This window comes from Palaemon carinicauda, chromosome 1 (assembly GCF_036898095.1).
Source record: "Palaemon carinicauda isolate YSFRI2023 chromosome 1, ASM3689809v2, whole genome shotgun sequence".
Lineage (NCBI taxonomy): Eukaryota > Metazoa > Arthropoda > Malacostraca > Decapoda > Palaemonidae > Palaemon > Palaemon carinicauda.
The window spans coordinates 185,405,206-185,426,439 of record NC_090725.1 but is presented as its reverse complement, the minus strand read 5'-3'; the positions used below and the strand labels follow the sequence as shown (position 1 = coordinate 185,426,439).

Sequence of the window (21,234 nt, the reverse complement as noted above, 5' to 3'; positions counted from 1 at the left end):
TTACCAACCACGAAGCTCCCAGACCTGAAATATCTATGTTCCTGAATTGTCAAGATCTGCTGTGAAGAGTACCATCATTTCTTTCAAGTATTATTTGTCTGCTTTTTTGGCTGTTCCCCTATTTGATGAAGTGTAGTTTAATCAGATGATTTTCTTTGTTCAATTCTGTGCTTCCCAAGTACACAATCAAGAAACATTGATCTTTGACTAGTCGTAAATAAAATTGTTTTCTTTTGCGAGTTTTGTTTCTATATTCTTTTTTTCTCTTGGTTGTTGATTTATCCTAATTTAATTAATCAATTCAAAAGAACTTGATTCGATCCTCCAGGATCGTAACGACCTTCTATGTGGTGCAAACCCTTTATATTAAACTCAAACGATCTTTCAATCCATCTCGCTTGTCTAGAGGTCAAGTCTCCTTTATAAAATAAGTCAGGTAAGGGGCGATGATCACTTTGCAACTCAATCGACTGACCTAATAAAATGAACCGATGCCTCTCTAGAACCCAAAGAATAGCCAAAGCTCTCGATCAAATGTACTATTAATTCTTTAATGCCCTGGAAGCAAAACAAATGGGTCGCTCTCTACCTTATCATCTCGTTGAGAAACTACACCACTAGCTAAATTACTCGCATCTGTTGTCACTAAAAATGGGCAATCAAATCTAGGATATGCGAGTAAGTCATTGCTAGTTAAGGCACCTTTCAAATGGTGGAAGACCCTTTCTTCTCCCACTCCTGGGTGGCTCATCTCAATTGCAATTACCTAAAGCTCCTTTCTTTGGCCACAAAAGGCATGATTCACAGGTCAAACCTTTGTTGCTGAACCACTAAAAGGTGGCCATACATAGTCAATCTGTAGAAACAACCAATTTCAAAAGTGATGGTAATGCACATCCAAACCCATCCCTGCTACATTTGAGTGCATGGAGACTATCCACTGTATCCTCAGATTAAAAGTTTTTTCAAATCCCTCTAGGTTTTAAAAGATCAATAACATATCCAAAACAAAGAAAGGTTTACTTTGATTGGTGCAAGTATAAGAATCTGTCCACGACTATAACTAGCATGGATAATATTTTTAAGTTTTTAGATTTCTTTTTTGCAACAAGATACTTTCCCTTTCTGCAATTAAGAAATATAAATCCATGGTTAGTTCTGTACTAAAGAATGGGGTATTAGATCTATTCGTTTCAGATGTAGAGGATGCGTAAAGATCATTCACCATTGAAAGACCTCCAGTAGTGAGGTCAGTTTTCTATAATTGGATGCAGTTTTATAGTATTCTAAAGGGGCGAAATTTGAACCGAAGGAAAATCTTATCCCTTAAGTATATCATAACCAAAACACTTTCTCCTGTTGATTTTAGAATCAGCTAAACGTGTAAGTGAATTACAAGCATTGTTGGTCAAGGTAGGCTTTGGGGAACACATTATGAACTTGTCTCTTTTGCCTTCCTTCAGAGCCAAAAAGAATTTTAAGACTAAGGGTTTACCTCAATTTTCTCACATCCCTTCTTTATAACAGGATGAAGATTTTTTTTTTTCTCTCTCAGTAGAAGCCATACAGTTGTATTTGGACAAAACCAAAGGGGGTAGAAGTAGTGTCCCTAACTTTTTCTGTGGATGAGGGTCCCTAGAGTGCGTGAGTGAGTGAATGTGTGTGTGTGTGTGTGAGTGAGTGAGTTGAGTGAGTAAGGTTGCGTCAATTGTTCAATGATTCACACTTAAGGGTCTGTAGATAAAAAAAATTTAAATCTTTTAAAGTGTGTATTTGGTACTTCTTCTTGAGGGAGGTTGTTAACTTTGAAAATCCTCGATATAAATTTAAACACGGAAGTTATTTTATTGAGACCCTCTGCGTTATGAACAGTACCATAAAGCTTACTAACATTGTTAGTGGTCAGGTGGCAAGTGCTGAGGTAGAGAAATTACTAACCGGAATCTTGGACATTGACATGTAAACACAAACAGCCTTCATAATTTCTAGACTGTTAGAAGGTGTACCCAAGAGTGTCTGGGATCCCGAGGCTCGAGTTAAACTTTCCATGTTTGCTGGTGATAAGACAAAAAAGATGGTCATTAGCTCTGAATACTGTTCAAAAGACTACTTGCAGTCTCAAAAAAATGTGATGTTGAGCTGCATTCAGTGATGAAGTATGAACTTGCTGCAGACCCTCCTGCCCTATTCCATAAGGAGAATTGAGTCCACTGTTTTTGATATGTCAGATATTTCACAAAGGGATGACTTAACACCATATATCAAAGATGGCATGGTCATGCTCCATCATGAAAATGAAGCAAGTTTTAACTTATTTGGAGATCTAGGAAGTCATATCATCCCCAAATACTAGCTATTTTCAGAAAACCTTTTAATGTCACTGAACTTGCTATTGTATTTGACATATGATTCTCCTAATTCGATCAAGTGGCAAGTTGGATTGATGAAAGGTACTGTAAATTATGCCATAATAGAGAATTGCACAGTTGCAGGCTACAGAAATTTCTAGAGCCCCATCAATAAAGCTATAATGGCTGAGATTCTGAGTACTGTACTCTCTTCATAGAAAGATTACCCCAGGTACTTGGTGATGATCAGTCTGTCATAATTGCTGGTGGCTTTTCAGATGGCAAGAAAGCAGTACGCATAACAAGGGATGGTTCAAATGAAATTGCTGCATTCTTTTTACTCTCATGAAGAGGCTGACATCCATATTTTATTCCATTCCACTAAGATGTCACCTCAGCACCAGGAGATGATACTGATGTACTCGTTATGACGATATACTACTTCAGTGTGGGTATGCTAACTCCAAAAGTCTACATGCACACTGGCCAACATACAAATCGTGGTAGGTTTGTTCCATCCTGTAATGTAGCAGAGAATTCTGGACACAATGTGTGTAAAGCATTACCTGTAGTATATTCCTCGACTGTCTGTAATAGCATGCCTGCTCTCTGCCAGCTTGGAAAATATTCTATGGGCACAACTCTCACTAAACATGTTTCTACACTGGGGGCTCTACATTTATTGGGAAATTCATCAACTCTTGAAGATGATTATTCTGATGTGTGGCATTTCATTCTTCTCTATAAGTTGAAGTGTAATCTACATCCAAGTACCTCACTAGATGACTTGAGGTATTAATATACAGTCAAGACCGACAAGCCCTGTAGTGTCTTTCCCTCACAGAAAATGCATTCAAGCATCATTTGAAACAAATTAAGTACCAGACTGCAGTATGGGTGAATAGCCACCAAGCACAACCTCAACTCTGTTATCCCCTTGGTAACAGTCGGACGAATCACGAAGGACTCATGGTACCAGTGTACTTTGAAAGAGGTGCAGCTCCAGTTGAAGTAAGGAATTTCACAAATTTATTTTGTAAGACTGAACCTGTGATGACCAAAGGAAGTGTCACTACTATAGGTCATGTTTGAATTGTGCAGAGCTGTTCATGTTCAGATTGCAGCAAGTAACATGTTTCTACAAACACAGGTGGAGAAAGTGATAGTGACAATAATGATGATGTGGAAGAGGAAAGTTTTTTTGTTTTTTTTTACAAAATTTTATTCACTAATTTCATTAATATCATGGAGCTGATATTAATGAAATATTCAAGTTGAATTCTTTAGTTTCTTTCGTTTTCTTATGCCAGAAAGGATAAGCATTTTCCTTATAATAGTGGATTAAATCAAATTTTCCTAACTGTTTTCATATGAATATGAAATACATGATAGTCAACCATTTTGCTTGTGGGTCGTGTAATGCTAAAATAAAGATTTTTATTTCCTAATGATAGATTGAATTTAGAATTAAATATTCCAATATAGATATTGTGTGCAAATATTATGCATTAATTCTATAAGTAAATTGGGTTGTCCCCCAGAATCCTTCAAAGTCAGGGGTAAATTGATTTTATTACAAATTATTGTGGGGTAACACCCAAAAATGTTACCCAACCCCTGCACTAGAGTTTAGGAGTTAGCATTATAGGCATCAAGGGAGGGTCATAGAAATAAGTTGAATTTTAAAAGATTCCTATTTCCATACACACCTGATCTTCATATACATACTCACCCTACTCCCCACTGATTAGTGGAATCAAAAGGATAAGGAATTATTTTAGTTTTGAGACTGAGGAAGATAATACAACATGTGTACCATATTATTATTGTAGACATGGTTTAGTCTTATTGTTTACTAGAAGCGTTAGTATATTGGAAGGAAAGAAGACTTTTTTTTTTTTTTTGTTTTTTTTTTTTTTTTTTTTTTCAATTTGGATGGGTAATGTTGACTTACCCAAATTTCCTGAGACGAAAGCAGTTTGAACATCAGGCAAGTACATTATAGAAATGACAAATTTTATCATTAAAATTGTGCTTTTTATTTTTGTTCAAATCTTTTAAATTGAAGTATGAGTAGTTCATGAATTTTAGGGGAATATAATACTGTAACTAAGTTTTGAATTTGAGTTTTTACAGAGTTCTTATGTTTTCTTTTAACAGCCGTAGTATTAGTAGCCTAATTGGCAAGTTGGCTAATGAGGCAGTATTAAAAAGGTCCCCGGATATGAGTGCAAGAAAGGCTTCAACATCTTCCAATATAAGTTCTATAGATGGTGTGTATTTGTTTTGCTTTTTATATTTGTAAATACTGAATATAATGAAATACAGTAGTGTACTCTTATGCTTCCAAATCTCATGTAAGGTGTGAATTTTCCTTTTATTACAGTAATCTTTTAACATATTCTGCAGATAAAAGTCGCTGTGATGAAGATAGCAAAGAAGACTCGCCACCAAGGAAAATGGCAGGTCTTCCCAAATTTGGCATGGGTATTGGAGGAAACATCCTTGCAGAAATGAAGATGATGCAAGAAAAAAGGACGTCTGTCCTAAACAAGGTTGGAACAGACTCGGTAATAACATAGAAAATCACAGGTTACACTTTCAGTTGCATTTGCTTTTGGTTTTGTTGGAATACTGAACATCTTTGCTTCTTGTAGCTTTGTTTTGATTCTTTCTATGTTTGTAGTATTTATATTTTAAATCTTGTTTATATATATATATATATATATATATATATATATATATATATATATATATATTTATAGTCATGAGGGTGTGGGGTAATAAAAAAATACAGGATAGGAGGCGGTGAATTAGACGAGGTTGAACTCGTTAAGGATTTATTGTCTAAGTAAATTTTCACAATTAAAATGAGCAGGAATCTTCATCAAAGCGAGTGAATTAGAATTTTAAATCTTGAGGGTGCACAACAGAAGACTAATAGGTTCCTCGCTGGCTCTTAAATGATTTCATCAAACAAATACGATGGAATTTACTTTTAACTGGTACAATACCCGGGGAGAGCGGACATGAGACATTTGAATTAAAAGAAACTATTGGACGTCGTGTGGCATTACTGGCGTATGGACGTCCGCCATGGCTGTGGTAGGCTTACCATGGCCGGTGAGCCTAGTGAAGGTTGCTCACTCACAAGTAGGACTCGAACTTAACTGCCTTTTCTCGCACGTCAGTGCGTTCTTATTTTCCCTACATTGCTGGGGGTGAAGGGCTTGTCTCGCCTATGGGTAGCAGGTGACATAACTGCACCATACTGGTTCTCGCTCTGCGTCCCCTCTCCTCGGTGTACCTGTTGACATGGTAATGGATTCAGTACACGTGTGCTTGGGTCATCAGAAAACCCAAGCGAAAATGAAAGCGGCTTGAACTACTTCCCAAAAACCCATGGATCAGGGAGACAAAGGGATAGCTCGGCTATATCCACCCTACTTTCTGCGCATTTACTTTACTGCTTAGCCTTTAAAATAATATATTTGTTCGTGACAAACTCCCCTCCACCTGACTCAAGGCTCTCCTGAGCCTTTCAGAATTTAAAACTACTTTAAAACACAGCAAAGGCCATTAAATTTCAAGAAAAATTAACAAAAAACCCCACTGAAAATTACTCTACTGAAAACAAAGTCTCGATGATCCTTGGGAAGCCTTGTTCACCTCCAACGAAGGTCAACGACTTGGATTAAAAATTCACATGAAATAATCAACACAGTTCACAGCAAATGGAAACTGGTGAACAATTATCGATAAAAAAAAATCAAATTCACATCTCAAACTCATCAAAAATACTCATTATCAGTGAACACATGTTTAAAAACAATTCAAAAAGAGAATTAATCATCAATTAACACTAAACATGTCTGTATTCATGATATACATACTTTATATATGAACATGTATGGATACTACATATCTTATTAAGAAAACATATCATAGAGGACAGTGACTGGAAAGGTTCATTTTATACAATAGAAAGTAACCTTTGTATTTAAAAATACTTAACTTTTCTAAATCCTACAGTCCATTAGTAAATGCATTCATATGTCAAGCCTACACTCTGGCTCATTCATTGGACTCTCAGTCTGAAAGAGATCTAAGATATAGTACTGGTAAACACAAAACATTAAACATTCATTATGTTCCAACCCAAAAACAATAGTTGCTAGCAAAAAATTCTCAAATTACCTAAAAGAAAAGTTTCACAAAAAAAAAAGAAAAACTCGGAAAATCAACACGTGCACATATCCTAAACATTCACTCTCCACAGATACTTTCGTATCTCCAGGGTATACCTAGATCCACTACAGTTATTATCAAATAGTGACAATAATAGCTACTAAGTATGGCCGTAATATGCAAAGAGATCACAAAAAATCATCATCAAACATAATGAAACATCTTTTAGTCATCTTTAAGCATGATAAAACATCCAATATCTTTAAACAGCTGTATCAAAAAATAATCAACTAACTAATTAATGCGCATCATCATCAACAGTTAACTAACTATCATAATCAAACAAATATCTGTTCCTCCACTCAGAACACTCCTGCAGATATCCATGCCCCCCCCCCCAAAAAAAAAATGGTACCATTACAACTACTCATGGGATTCCTTTATGTAGTAGGGCTTTAATAAAAGTAAAGTTTTTTATCAGGTTGGGATGTCAGGAGAAGCTTCATCTTAATCTGTGGGGACTGGTTGTAGTCAAAGTAATTTTCAAGATTCCTTTGTCTTCATTTGTTCAAGGAACCATTTCTTTATATAAGTTAGCTATATTTTCATCTAGAGTGTGCAGAATATTGGGTAAAAGATATGACAGAAGAGATATTAAACCTTCTTCCAGGATTTTTACTGTAAGTTATTAATTTTACCAAAAGCATAGGGTGTTTGAAAACCAGTTGTAGGTGTCTCAAACCTCAAAAGTTTACAATTCTCACAAAGTTTTCCATTTAAATACTCTCACACTTGAAGGATATTGATTTTCCCCATACCTAGCCCTCGGAATTTGAAAAACTTTTTGTTTCATCAAAGGCTTGGTGGTGTTTTACCAATGCAAGTGCCAGTCTTATGGTTTCAGAACTTCCCCTCAATTGGTCACCTGGATGGTCTTCATCATCATCTTCCTCTATTCAATAGGCTGTGAATCTTAGTGTTCAAGAGTGTTATAATTGCCTGTTGGCTACTGTATTTATTAACATGCATTGAAAAGAATGCAGTTTCAATAAGTATAGTTGCTCAGATTTTTAAAGAGGTTAAATTTTTTGGTCTATCCAAAAGTTAATTGTACCAGCTCAGAAGATTTGTTATTTGGAAATGTTGATGGCACAGTCGTCCACTGCCTTTCGTGGATTCGCTTTTCTCAAATCCCCTTCGTACTAAGATTTTGTAAATTATACACGTGATTCTATGGGTATTAAGTTTTTTGTTATATAATAGGTGACAAAGTAATATTTAGAAATGTTAATTTGGAGCTCAGAATACCCCAAAACCTTGACTACAGGCGAGTTTAGGACATTATTATATTTATTATGGGAAACTAAAGGCCTTATCACTTTTCCTTCACTGGCTAACTACCACCATCAGTGTGTGGGAGTCAGGATTATATACGTCACGGGGAAGTTCATAAAAATAAATGGAATTTTTATTATAAAATTTTATTTCTATACTCGCCTGATAATCGTGTGAATGCCCCCCATCATCCTCAGTGATAAGTGGCTTCAAGAGGATAGGGAATTATTTTGACTTGCGCAGCTTGTTGTAGTTGGTAGTCGTGGTTAATCTCATGGTTTATTAAAGGTATTAGTGTATTATAAGGAAAGAAAATGGGTATTTTTTCCCTTTCAAGGGGTAATATCAGCATAACCAAGCTTCTTGAGATGAAAGAAATATGAACATCAGGTAAGTACAGGAATGACAAATTCTGTTTTACAGAATTTAAACCATGTCATTATGCAAGTATAAAAATGACAAAGTATATTTTTATAAAGAATTAAAATAATGTCATTATTCTCTTCTAATTTCTTATATACTTCTAAACAAACTGACAATCCAGCATTTTCTTATAAATGCACTTCATGAACATGATTGTAAATTGCTCAAGGGAAGAAATAGAGGGAAGGTGAATAACTTTTCCCTTGGATATTGGTACTTGCGGTAGTTAGTAGTTTGTAGAAGTGATTGCAGGTGTACAAAGTGGAGTAGAGGGATTCTCAAATTGATATTTCAACACATTGCTCTTTTAGCCCACGTAGAACCTGTAGCTCTAAGGCATTTTTCACACTATGCATTTTTTTCCGCACTTGAGGCGGTCTCCTCACCGCTGGTATAGCGAACGAAAACCGCCGATATTACGGTCGTCGCATGCTAATTATATCAGAAACAGATTTGCTAATATTTCATGAGTGAAGAGGGAGCTTTGAGCTGACAATATTCTAAAATATGAAGGTGGGATTTATGAATTTTGATAATGAATGTCATTACAATTACATTTGTGTATTGATTATACAATTTTGTAAATATCTTTGCAAAACTAGTTTAACCTATTTAGTATACTAAGAATGTTTGTAAATTTAAAAAGGAGTAAGCATAGCAAATTCATTATTTTCTTTAACATCCAGACTCAAAATCCTCCCTTAATCCATAGCAAACTACTTACCAAGCTGATGTAAAAGAACTCTGGCATATGTATTTTTTTATACTTTTGTTCCATAGTACTGGTTTCGCGTGGCCTACTACTGCTTGCCGAACAAGAGGCGGAAAAAAATAGTGTTGTGAAGCTCGTATTAAACATAATGGGCAACTGTCACCATCAGCAGAGCTGATCGGTGCAAAGCCAGTTTGGTACTGCTGCAGAGAAAAATCCACTCCGCTCTAGTGTGAAAGGGTCCATATAATATATCTGTCGACTGACAAAGGCACATTCGCACCGATTGCAGAAGTGAAAAAAAATGCTTAGTGTGAAAGGGGCCTTATAATGATTGGTATGCTCATAATGAAAATGTTTATTTTTAGTGCCATTGAGTATGAAGTTGCTTCCCAAATGAAAGTAAGTTGTCAGTATAAGAATTATTTGTTCATCATTAGGAGGATGATAGAGACCGAGAGGAAGGGAGGAAAGAAAATCCATCGGGAGGGCTGTTAGCAGGAGTACGGTTACGTTCAACTGGATTAGCAGACAGTCTAAAGTCACCAACAAATGGTTTCCCACGGGGCTCTGGTGGAAGCAAATCTCCAAATTTCACTAGAGATTCATGTATTGACGCAACAGGTATGTTATCTATTGAAAGGGCTTTATTTCTTTAGCTATTTGCTAACCTTACCTAAAGTCTTATCATCGGTGATCATATTAATCTTTAAACATAAATTTCTTAAACAGCTAAGTCTAGTATGCAAAGATTTGTGAGGTGAGATTCTGTAGCCTTTGCCTTCAAAAACACATGTTTGGATGGCTCTACATATCTTGGTAAGATTGATACCCCAGCTTTTGAAGCTTAGCCCATAAATTATACTCCTTTGGTCTGTAAGACTTGTTTGCCAGGTTTGCTTCCATAAGGTAATTGTAACTGAATTTAGTGCCTGCCAATTTTGATATTGCTCAACAACATTAGTTATAACAAGCACCCTAATTTAATGCTGATAATTTTAGATTCCTTGTAGTTGAAAAATAAACAAAATACTGTACAGAATTACATTGTAGAGCATGAAATTACCAAATTGCTTGTCCATTACCAAAGAATATGCTGTATTGAATTGAAAACTTAAGTCTTAGGTCTAGCTGCTTAATGCTAGCAAACTATTGCACTGCGGATCCTTGATGGCTTTGCTTATGATTGCCTGATGCTTGGAAAGTGCACTTTTGAATTTGAATGACCAAACCTAGGCTTGAAGTAGTTTACTGTTATCAGAGTATCATATTGTAATTTTGTTAAGGTTTGATTTTCCATGGAAATTAAAGTTTTGATGATTTTTTTAAGAAGTTAGACAGGGTTATGAGTTAATTTACAAATATTTTTTTTTCCAATATTTAATGCACTTTTATTCTTTGGGCAAGATGATTGTATAGATTTAAAAATTTTAAATGCCAGGAAGAAAATAGAGGAAAAATACTCATAGTAAAAGGAAAAAAGACTCCTAAATGTGAAATAATTGTAAAGGAATAGTATACCCAAATCTCAGAGTGAGGAGTCAAGTAAACTCATAAAATTAGCATAATGAATGTGAATGATAGCTAAGAATGGAAACAGGGTATATGCTAGTCAGTATAAATGTTGACATTTGTTATTTAATAGGCAAAGTGTAGTAAGTATACATGTCAGATGTAAAATAAAAATAAAAAATATGACAGAAAAGGAAGAAATAAATGAAGGTTATGAAGGGAGCTTAATAGTTCTGCCTTAGGCCAAGCAGATAAGATGACAAAGATAATTACACAGAATGTAGGAGTGATAAAAGCTAGGTGGCAAAGGAAATAAAGATTTCAGAGAAAGGTAATCATTATCTCAACATTGCATTTTTTTTTATAATAGAGGAGTCAACAGATATTTAAGAACCTAGTTATTGAAAAGACACTTGAGAAGATATATTGGAAAAATCCTAGAACCATCTGGAATAACAATGTCTTGAAGTAGCAGAAGTAGTGGTAATTGATGAACTGACCAAAATATATGGAAGCTTTTTAAGATGTGATATGACTAGAAGAGTCATAGGAATATGTTGGTAATAATAATGAAACAATGGGAGATGCTTTACAATGTAGAATTTACAGACAAATAGAATTACATGAATAAAGTGAGAAGATTTAGTATACAAAGAGGTTGGAATTATACACAGAGGATGTGTATAGCTTGAAAATGCACTAAACACAACCAAGACAATGTTATATGGCTATTACTAAAAGTCTAATACCATATCATAAGAGAAGATCTCAATTAAAGACAGTAGCAGTCTGAACAAAGTAAGATTAAAGGGAATCTCTCAGGGGCTACAATATACAGAGGACCTTATTTTAACAGTAGACAGAGGTGGTAAATTTTTTTTAAAAACAAGAAGGGTAAAATCTAGAGGGTGGGTTTAAAAGTCAGTACAAGTAAAACAAAGCTCATGGTGAGTTGAGAGGAGGCAAAGAAAAGGTCATTCAGGAAATTGTACATTTGCATACTGTGGGGAATGTGTATTGTAGTAAACCCACTATTGGTTACTGAATGAAACTAGACTTTGGAGATGCCAAAGATTGAGGTATGCTGGGTATATAATAGTTTGTCTGGAAAGTACAAAACATTAGAATATAAGGACTAAGGCCTTTTTTTTTTTATAAAACCCAAAAAGCCACGGAATAATGGATAATTACAGAGCTAGCCTGCACCAGTTAGGATTTCAGGTTGAAATGGCACAAGACTGAAGGGAGTGCAGAGAACTCTTATCACAACTACAGTACCTCAATAAAGAAGAAAATACTTTCAGGGATTTTGATGATGACATAGTTAAATATCTCAACTCTGTGATGCCTTAAAGGAAATTTTAATTTACAAGTAATTTGTATGCAGCTGATGCAGATGTCTAAAATTTTGGAAATAGTTTACTGCTAAGACTAAATGTTTCCTCTTCATACAATAAAAGAGATGGGAAGTTGCCATGGGTTTATCCTCATTAATATTATATTATCAAGGGAATTATTTATATCAATGATAAAATATTTTAATGTCTTAAAAATTAGTAAGTCAGTTCTATAGTTTAGTACAGACTCCATTTGTTTAAATTTATAATCTTGCAAAATTGCGATGTATATCATAGGCCTAGTCCAGAGAAGACCACTGGATCATGAGTGTTTAATAGTTTTTCCAATAAAGTACACCAAACCCCCATTATACAAAGATTTGATGAACAAATAATTGAAAATAGGTCGATTTACATACCAAAAAATTTAAGTTCAAAAATTTTGATCAGTAATTCATAATTGTAAAATAGTTATTAATTATATAAAGAGACAAATAGTATGTTTGTAGTTTGTGAATTACAGTACATGTTTGGTAGTTTATGTTTGGCTTACTAGTGCGTTTCACTTCACACCCCAACTGACCGTACTTGCTTTTCATAATCCTTTTTGTTCATTCATTCACTGTGTTTGGATTGTAACTATATTATTTTGTGGAATTACGAGTATTATGATCGGTAATTTGTGAATGATTTTTTTTATAAATTTTAGAATTATTATCAATTCAAATATGTTGTGAATGATAAGTACTGTAGTAGTTAACATTTGTATTGCTACCGTGTTTCATACCTTGACTAACAGCTCTTGTTTCTCATAATTATTATTTTTTATAGATTCATTTCCTGCATTTGAATTATGCAGTAACAGATAGCCATATTATTTTGTGATTTTCTGTAATTAATTAACCCTGACGAAGGTTGGTAAGTGAAGTACAAGAAGTTCAAGTGTTGTTGCAGTCCACAAAAAGCCTATAAAATAAATAATGTGTGAAACTAAGTTAGAAATAGAGTATTGAAGGTTTTCTTAGTACAGTATTGTTTATTTTTTTATTTTAAAGAGGACAGTACAACATTGAAAATATGGCTCTGCCAATTTTAATTTCCATTTTTACTAATCATGGGAACAAAATATCCCTTCTAAACCTGCACTGCCTGGTTGATATTATTACTTAATGATGATGAATCAAAGCCGTTCAGGGGATTATATTTTATGCTGTACAGTATATTAAGCCTTGGGTTGAGAATGGGTGAACTTGAAAGCGTAGGAACGTATTTCAATGTTTATAATGGAAGCCAATTGAAAACGGCTTTGATGAACTAATTTGTGCTTAAAGAAGGTTTTTTTAGGAACATGAATTTTACTTTTTTTTGATAATCAGAAGTTATAGGAAAACTGTCATTTATTTGAAACATTTCTCAACTTTTAGATTTCTATAACCCTATCTGTTGTTTAAGTGCAAATAATTAATGTTGAAAAAGTAACTTCTTCTTTAAGAGGGCATTGGTTCTTGTTTCATATAAAAATCACTAATGACTCTCCTAACACCTCATAAACTATTTTGTCCTAGAATTTTATTTCTTAGCTATTCCAAAGATTTCACAGTTCAATCCCAAATATTTATATTTCAAAAACTTTTGGTTTTGTTGCTTGCTAGTGAGCCAGACTATAAACACCAAATAAATTCTTTTTGTTATTATTATTATTATTATTACTATCCAAGCTACAACCCTAGTTGGAAAAGCAAGATGCTATAAGCCCAGGGGCTCCAACAGGGAAAAATAGCCCAGTGAGGAAAGGAAATAAGGAAATAAATAAATGAAGAGAACAAATTAACAATAAATCATTCTAAAAACAGTAACAACGTCAAAACAGACATGTCATATATAAACTATTAACATCATCAAAAACAAATATGTCATAAATAAACTATTAACATCATCAAAAACAAATATGTCATAAATAAACTATAAAAGACTCATGTCCGCCTGGTCAACAAAAAAGCATTTGCTTCAACTTTGAACTTTTGAAGTTCTACTGATTCAACCACCCGATTAGGAAGATCATTCCACAACTTCGTAACAGCTGGAATAAAACTTCTAGAGTACTGCGTAGTATTGAGCCTCGTGATGGAGAAGGCCTGGCTATTAGAATTAACTGCCTGCCTAGTATTACGAACAGGATAGAATTGTCCAGGGAGATCTGGATGTAAAGGATGGTCAGAGTTATGAAAAATCTTATGCAACATGCATAATGAACTAATTGAACGACGGTGCCAGAGATTAATATCTAGATCAGGAATAAGAAATTTAATAGACCGTAAGTTTCTGTCCAACAAATTAAGATGAGAATCAGCAGCTGAAGACCAGACAGGAGAACAATACTCAAAACAAGGTAGAATGAAAGAATTAAAACACTTCTTCAGAATAGATTGATCACCGAAAATCTTGAAAGACTTTCTCAATAAGCCTATTTTTTGTGCAATTGAAGAAGACACAGACCTTATATGTTTCTCAAAAGTAAATTTACTGTCGAGAATCACACCTAAAATTTTGAGAGAGTCATACATATTTAAAGAAACATTATCAATACTGAGATCCGGATGTTGAGGAGCCACCGTCCTTGACCTACTTACAATCATACTTTGAGTTTTGTTAGGATTCAACTTCATACCCCATAATTTGCACCATGCACTAATTCTAGCTAAATCTCTATTAAGGGATTCACCAACCCTAGATCTACATTCAGGGGATGGAATTGATGCAAAGAGAGTAGCATCATCTGCATATGCAACAAGCTTGTTTTCTAGGCCAAACCACATGTCATGTGTATATAGTATGAAAAGTAATGGGCCAAGAACGCTACCCTGTGGAACACCGGATATCACATTCCTATAATCACTATGGTGCCCATCAACAACAACTCTTTGAGATCTATTACTTAAAAAATCAATAATAATGCTAAGAAACGACCCACCCACTCCCAACTGTTTCAGTTTGAAAACAAGGGACTCATGATTAACACGGTCAAAGGCAGCACTAAAATCAAGGCCAATCATACGAACTTCCCGACCACAATCAAGGGATTTCTGTACAGCATTGGAGATTGTAAGAAGGGCATCACATGCTCCAAGGCCTTTACGAAAACCAAATTGCAAACTAGGGAGTAGATGATTACCTTCAGCAAACCTATTAAGACGTTTTGCCAGAAGACGCTCAAAAACTTTAGATAATATGGGAGTTATGGAAATTGGGCGGTAATCAGTGGGACTTGAGCTACCACAAACACATTTACATAGAGGAGTAACATTACCAATTCTCCAACTAGTGCTAAAAGCTCCTCTTCTTGCTAACTTGTGCAAAATAACAGATAACTTTGTTGTAGTAAGTGAACTTTACAATATATGGTACTGTAATATTATTTCAATGAAGTAACTTAAATGTTTGTTAATGTGGAAGTCTTTATTGCCAAATTATTTCAAGGCCTTGGCAAACATATGCTTTTGATTACAAACAGTTTATGCCAAGTTTTTGTCAAAGAAAAGTTATAAAACCATTAGAACTCTTAAGCTGTAAATAAGTAGAATTAATATTTCTAAATAAAATCCAGATGAATATAGATTAGCTAAGTTTATCAAAATAACATAGTAATCATGTACATCAAGGCACAGATCAGAATGTTGTGTTCAGCATGTGCTATAGTTCTATTATGAATCAGTGTAGTAGAGAAAATTAAGAAATGGAAAGCAAAGAATGAAGAAAAATGATTTGTTTAAGAATCCTAATACTGTACATCATGTTGTAAATAAGACATGATAAGGAATAGAGTAATTATGATTGTAGGTTTAACTGACCTTAGGACCAGGTTAAAACTTATATGAGTCTTGACTCTCCTCACATCGAATCACTTCTTTTTAAGGTTTTACAAAGAAAAGAGAGTGAAAGTGAAAAATTGCTTAGTCAAAATGGTGTTGAGTAAGAGGTGCATTTGAATTTTCTTAATCCATAAAGTTCTTAGCTACAGCCCAATGGCAAGTCCAGGTGTACTTGTATTGTAATTATATTTGCTGTCGCCTTATATACCTTCTTATGCTTTTGTTTTTTAGTGTGATGTAATACAATACTTTAATTGATATAGTTTTCCTGTTTCCTTTATTCTTTTATTATATTTTATGCTTTCCTCTTCATTATGAAGGTCTACAACTGTCTGATTTCTTTCTCCCTGTTGTGATTAATAGGAATCATATATTATTAAGGGTTTTGTCTCTCTTGTCTTCTGGTTGGTTGTACTTCTTTAGTAGATAATTAGTCATTCAATTTTTGTTTTGATCACTGAGTAATATAATCTGATATCTAGGAGTTTCGTACATTTTTAGTTGTTTAGAAACTCTCATGGAGTTTGCAAATCTTCAATAAATCATAAAGCTTTTTAATCTGACAAAGAGAATTAATAGCAAATTTTTTGAATCTTCAAATTCTAACAACTAGGATTGAGCAACAAGAGGTTTGGATATGGTTTTGGGTTAGTTTGATCTGTGTTGGGGAATTATATTTGTTTCATGATGGTAATATCTTTCTATCCTAAAGTATTAATTGTAGGCTACATATCTAGTAAATAAGTTGAAATTATTTAAAAAATCTAGAAGCTGCATGTATGCCGTAAACATTTTGTAGAATCTTGTCTTAATAATCTTTCAATAAGTATATTGGCAAAGAGAAATTTATAGTTCCAGTAGTTTCTTTATTAGTGAAGGAAATATTGTGGCAATTTTGTTATATTACTTTCTTTGTAAAACAGTAGTTTATGAGTATCAGGCATTAAATAGTTTAAGTATCTGGTATTGAAATTATAGTGTATTTTTGCAAAATTTAAGTTTAAAATTAAATTACATATAGTATTGTAAATGTAATATGTGTTCATTAGATTATTTTACACACCAAGCCACCATATATTTTATGGACTTATTAGTTATGACCAAATGCTCTTTTTTTTAACATAATTTCAGATGTTTAATATGGTTTCCTTGAAATATAAAATTGTAATATTTATTTCTATTTTTATATATGAATTTTAAAGGGATCCTGTAGTGATTGAAGATTGCCTAAAGCCTTGTGTTTGAAGTCGCTTGAAGTTTAGAAACAACTGTGAAGTTACATAATGCAAAATGTGAATTCAAAAGGATCAGTTTTTGTTTATAAGTAAAATTCAGGTATAGGCATTCAAATATGACCACATCTTGTGAGCTAAGGAAAAGGGTCTTGCATTTGATTGAATGTCTGTTAAAATGTATGTTAATAAATCTAGACTTTCTTTCCAAAGAATTTTACTTCAAGTTTGAATTTTAGATAGTTAAACATTCGGCGAACCTCTTCTGACATAGAATGTTTTTTCCCTTGTTATTCTTTTCATTATGAGAGGGCCTTTTCAGCTATTTTTCCAAAAAAGATTTTACATCATTGTTTTTGCCAATAAGACTATAGATCTTCATTTGTTCCCATACAAACAAATCTTCTGTTAATTATGTGGATTATCTTTCAGCGGCAGCTGGAGGTAGCCATTAGACTTTTATTGCGAGGTGGCAACCCAGCCTTACCGCTTGAGCAGGTAGGCTGGGGGCGCTGGGGGGTACCCAGCCACCTCTATATATACTCTCACAGCAGTGAGAGACTTCACTTTTTTCTTTTTGCTCAGTAGAGATCAGACGTGTCTGCTCTACTCTTGACTGTCATTGTACTTTTTCAATTTGGGTTTCCCTTTTCAGGTGTGCATGTCTTCTTTTGCAATTGCCTTCATCTTGTGAACCTGTCCAGCGAGCGAGGGTGCCGCGTGTGGGACCTTCATGTCGTCGGAGACCAACCCGCACTCTTTGTTTCTTACTTGCCGAGGGCATCGATGCGAGCAGGGCGTCAGAGTGTAGGGAGTGTCTGCCTCCCAATGGGAGAAATTTGGGTGCCGTAGGAAGAAGACAAAGCGCGACCGTTCTCCCTCATGGGCAAGCAGAGCTTGGTCTTCTCGCACCCCTAAATCTCTCTCAAAAGCTCCTTGCTCATGCTCTTATGAGAAACGATCGAGTAGGAGCGCAGATTGATTAACTCCTTCACAACCCTGGGGTACTGGAGTGGGTGTTGCTTCCCTTAGAGGAGCAACTTCTCCTCCAGCCACTGGCGAGCCATTCGCCATTTCAGATCTGCTGCAGGTGTGGTCGTCCTTAGGGATTTCGGGACCCCCTTCTAAGGAGGAGCTGCTGCTCCTTCTAAAGCGTGGTGCCAGGAAAGACCCTTCTCCAGAGCCGTCGACATCTCATGCTTTGGAATTGTGCGAGGTACATCTGTCGCCTTCTCCTGGCCCTTCCACGCGTGGACGAGGTGATTGTTCGCGTTCACCTCTCCAACGGCCCCCTGCTGACGACGAACACTCTCCAGCCTTGGACCTTGTTGTCCCCTAACCTTCAACCCTTTGTTTCTCCCCACAGGTTGCAGGTGGAGATCTTCCGGGGACCAGCGCTCCTACCATCAGCAGCGCAAAAAAGCGAGCATCACCATCGCTCGCCCTTCTTCTGGACTCTCTTCCCCTGATCGCAGTTCACGACGATTGAAAGATCTCTTGGATCATAGTTCATCACAATCCGAGCGCTGTTCTTAGGTCATCACGATCCGAGCACTGTTCTTGTAAAAGGCGCTCACGCTTTAGAGCCTCGCGCTCACGAGACCGTAGGTCACAACGCTCTCCTCGGAGGCGTTCATCTTCACGAGGACGAGTCTTGCAATCGTGATCTACACGGTCACGAGCAAAGTCTAGACCTAAGTCCAGACACTCGCGTTCTAGATCTTTGCAATCTAGATGATGAGAACGGCGCTCGCGAGGACTAGGAGCCCATTCATGATGGCGACATTCACGCTCACGGGGTTACTGTTCACAAGAACAGTGTTCTTGATCGCGATGCCGACACTCGCATTCGCCGTTCTCAAACGAGAACTAGATGCTTTCGTTCAAGATCACAAACCGTACGTTCGCGATCAAGGTCTAGACGTTCTCGTCTAGAGGTAGAGGTGGGTATACATGTAGCCCATCACCATATAACCCCTCAACCAGAACTTCCAAATGACCTCGGACTGGACCTTAAGATAAGAATGACCATTCCTCTAACAGACATTCAGCTAAACCCCCAGTGCCTTTCGCCGCCTGGGGAGTTCTAGCAAAGCGCTTGCCTATGTGATGCTTGGAAATGCGTCCTGCTGTGACGGGTTCTCCAACTAGAGTAGTCCCTACTCAGAGGCCTCCTCTGCCAACTTTGTCGGATGTAGGAACTTCTGTGGGGCAGCTGGAAGGTGTTAGACCTTCCTCTTCCTCTGTGGCTCCTAGTGCTCCGGTTGTGAGCACTTGTGCTCGTGAATCGTATCAGTTGACACGTGAAACTTGCAATTTTGCTCGTGAATCTCGTGATTTCACAAGCAAATCGTCAATTTCCATGAGAAATTCATGAGCAGATGTGTCGCAACCATGAGAAGTGCGGTACCAACACCTTCGTCTCATCCATATGCATCTTCCACCTCCAGCGGAAGACCAACACCCTTCCCAGAAGGGTTCAAGAAGCCCTCTAATAAGTTCGCGAATGTTCTTATTAGTCCGGACCTTCGTTCGCGTCTGAAGAAACGTGTGCCTCTGTCTCAGAGGTTATCACCTCTGTCGACCGGAGCTCCTTCTAGAGTTCCACCCAAAGGCCACTCTCCTAGGGAATTCCAGGGTATACCTAGAGGTTTAGAGCTTCCTCCATGGGTGAACACTTTTATGACCACCCTCCTGAAGACTCCAAATGTGGCTCCTACACCGTCACAACCTCTGACTGTCAAGGCAAGCCCTAGGATTTCCCTAGAACCCTTGTCGGGTTTGTCGGGACCCTAGAAGAAAGTCAACGGCAGACACAAGTGTGCAGATCACCTCCACCCTGATTGTGTGCTGAAGGTCCTATTCCTTCTGATCCTTATATGTCCAACTTACCTTTTATGCCAGTAAAGGTAAAGGAGGTCATCACCAAGAAGTAGAAGAGAAGGATGAGAGGCGTAACCACCTCACGTCGATATCATTTGTCCTAGGATAAGTAGGGACATAGGCTCGCCCAGGGAGATTGCAATCCATCTCTTCAACCCTCAAGAAATTGAGGTAGCGCCTCCAGACCAACGTCCAGTTTCTCTACCTCCTCCAGAAAAGGAGCCTTCAGCTCCTGCTGCTAAGGCTAAGTCAAGTGCCCCTCCCAAAACCGCGTAGGGAAATCGAACGACACGAAGACGAAAGCTAAGAACGCTGTGGCACAGGAAACTAGATTGGCTAAGGCACGGAGACAGTCCCCCCAGTGATTCCGTTGATGACCCTGACCTACCCCAGGCTCTGGATGGGAGCTTGGAGGTGAATGACTCCTTAGACTCGGAAGATGAGAATCTTCCAAAGGCGACCAGTCCGAACTATCACTCCGAACAGGAGAGACGTGAGTCAGAACATACCTTTTGGCAGGTCCTTGCTTGTATGAGGGCCATCAACAGTGTCCAGTCCTAGTTTTACCATCCAGGAAGGAAAGGACATGATTTTTGATGAGATATTCAAGACCCAGAAGCCTTCCACGTCCAGTGCAGCTCTGCCCTGGTCCAATGGCTTGACAGCCGCCAAAAGGAAAGCTATCGCCCAGATAGCTTGAACTTCTAGTTCCTTGAGGGCAGGTTCCTCCCCTTGGTCCCTCCCACTTTCTTAGTATTATGAGATCGAAGGAGAACCACATTCCACCATGACCCTCGACCCTTTGGAAGAGTCCCTAACGAAGGATATTGCAACTCAAACCCTCTCCTCTCTGAAGGCCTCCCTCTCAGCAGTTGAGCTCCTGAACATAGAGAAAGGCGTGAAGTACACCATGCAGGCTTCGTGGCTCGATCTATGGCTGGGATCCTTAGGCGTCATGGTTTGCTCCCACGATCTATCGAAGGAGTTGGCCAGGAGGACTATGGAGTCTTTCCTGTTGTCAGGTACCCAGACACTTGAGTTCCTATCGCACCACGTCGTCAACTTTTGGGCGAACGTCATCCTCAAGAGAAGGGATACCAGCATAGGTAGGTTCCACAAACAGGTGCCGAAAGTGGAGGTCTCTTGGTTTAGGAATTCCACCCTCTAGGGTTCATCTCTTGTCGTTCTGGATGAGATAGAGAGGGCTGCTGAGCGATGGAGGAAATCATCCGATTCTCTCCTCCATTGGGCCATGACATCGTGGACATATGGTAGACGTTCCCAGTCTTCATGGTCTCGGCAAGCACCTTCCTCTACTCACCAGTCAACTTCTAGGTCCTCTGGACTTTCCAAGGTGTTAAAGCGGCACTTTTCGTCCAAGGGACAGAAGGGGTC

At 37.1% G+C, this 21,234-nt stretch overlaps 1 protein-coding gene across 21 annotated transcripts in view; it reads left to right on the top strand.

Moving 5' to 3' along the window:
* Window positions 1–21,234, top strand: part of LOC137652986 (F-actin-uncapping protein LRRC16A-like) — a 702,357-nt gene that overhangs the window by 624,560 nt on the left and 56,563 nt on the right. For 16 of the 21 annotated variants that reach the window (XM_068386421.1, XM_068386468.1, XM_068386465.1 and 13 more), the window contains 3 exons: window positions 4,509–4,621; window positions 4,758–4,918; window positions 9,447–9,630. In XM_068386421.1, the coding sequence (XP_068242522.1) occupies window positions 4,509–4,621; window positions 4,758–4,918; window positions 9,447–9,630 (458 nt within the window). Of the gene's footprint in view, window positions 1–4,508; window positions 4,622–4,757; window positions 4,919–9,446; window positions 9,631–16,926; window positions 17,118–21,234 lie in introns of those variants that run through there. The other 5 variants (XM_068386477.1, XM_068386493.1, XM_068386429.1 and 2 more) reach the window with 2 other exon arrangements.